The sequence below is a fragment of the Gastrolobium bilobum genome, unplaced genomic scaffold, assembly GCF_033153095.1.
Source record: "Gastrolobium bilobum isolate Gb01-03AN ecotype WA unplaced genomic scaffold, APGP_CSIRO_Gbil_v1 utg8393, whole genome shotgun sequence".
NCBI lineage: Eukaryota > Viridiplantae > Streptophyta > Magnoliopsida > Fabales > Fabaceae > Gastrolobium > Gastrolobium bilobum.
The window spans coordinates 73,120-74,466 of record NW_026896016.1 but is presented as its reverse complement, the minus strand read 5'-3'; the positions used below and the strand labels follow the sequence as shown (position 1 = coordinate 74,466).

At 35.8% G+C, this 1,347-nt stretch overlaps 1 protein-coding gene across 1 annotated transcript; it reads right to left on the bottom strand.

Moving 5' to 3' along the window:
- Window positions 1-262: 262 nt before the first annotated feature.
- On the bottom strand, window positions 263-742 carry LOC133297304 (uncharacterized mitochondrial protein AtMg00810-like). The gene has a single exon (XM_061496416.1). The coding sequence runs from the start codon at window positions 740-742 to the stop codon at window positions 263-265; it is 480 nt and encodes a 159-aa protein (XP_061352400.1).
- Window positions 743-1,347: the final 605 nt, after the last annotated feature.

The following is a 1,347-nucleotide window of genomic DNA, read 5'->3' as shown; positions in this document are numbered from 1 at the left end:
TAAAATGATACTTTGATTCAATATGCTTGTTGTGGCTATGAGAGACTGGATTCTCTGCAAGTGATATTGCTGACTTGTTGTCCACATATATAGTGACTGGACCTTCCTGCTTTTGATGCAACTCATTCAAGATATTCTTCAACCAAATTGCTTTACTTGTGCATGCTGCTGCAGCCATATATTCTGCTTCACTTGATGAAAGGACAACAATTTGTTGTTTCTTGGATGACCATGAAAATATTGTTGAGCCAAAGTGAAATATTTATCCTAATGTGCTTTTTCGATCATTTGTGCCTCCACCATAATCACTATATGAATAGCCAACTAACTTTGAATCTTTAGAGTGTGTAAACAACAATCCATAATAAACAGTTCCTTTAATGCATCTCAAAATTTTATTGGCTTCACTTAAGTGATCTTGTCTTGGTTGCTCCATGTATCTGCTAACTAAGCCAACTGCAAATATAATATCTGGTCGAGTAAAAGTTAAGTACCTTAAGCTTCCGACTAGGCTCTTGAATAGTTTAGGATTTATTGGCTCCTTATCTAAATCAGCTTTCAACTTCATTCCTGCTTCTATGGGTGTGGAGACCGACTTACAATCTTTCATTCTGAACTTGCTCAAAATTTCTTTTGCATATTTCTTACGTGACATAAAAATTCCTTCGTCAATTTGCTTCACATCTACTCCAAGAAAGTAAGACATTTCTCCAACATCTTTCATTTCAAACTCTTTAGCCATTGCTTTCTTGAAATTATAAAACATACCTGGATTGTTTCTAGTAAAGATCATATCATCCACATATAGGCACATAATCATTATATCTCCATCTTCCTTTTTCTGTGTGTACAAAGCATGCTCATATAGGCTTTTCACAGAACCATTTTTCTGAAAGTACTCATATATTCTTATGTTTCAGGCTCGCGGGGCTTGCTTCCATCCTTGTAGTGTCTTCTTCAACTAATAAACTTTATCTTCTTCTCTCTTTAAAACATATCCTGGTGGCTACTTAATATAGACTTCTTCTTCAAAGTAACCGTTGAGGAAAGCTGACTTTACATCCATATGATATATCTTCCATTGCTTTTGTGCTGCAACTACGGTAAAAAGTCTAATAGTGTCAATCCTTGCAACTGGTGCAAACACCTCTTCATAATGAACTCTATATTTCTGTTTGTAACCTTTAGCCACCAATCTTGCCTTGTACTTCTCCACCTTCCCTTCTTGATTGATCTTTGTATTGTACACCCACTTTACACCAATCGGCTTATGACCTTTAGGCATGGTTGTGAGCTCTCATGTGTCATTTCTTTTTATTGCAGCAATTTCATAATTCATGGTTTTCT

Coding starts and splice junctions, on each gene's coding strand:
- LOC133297304 (XM_061496416.1), bottom strand. CDS start 742: ATGGCTAAAGAGTTTGAAATGAAAGATGTTGGAGAAATGTCTTACTTT.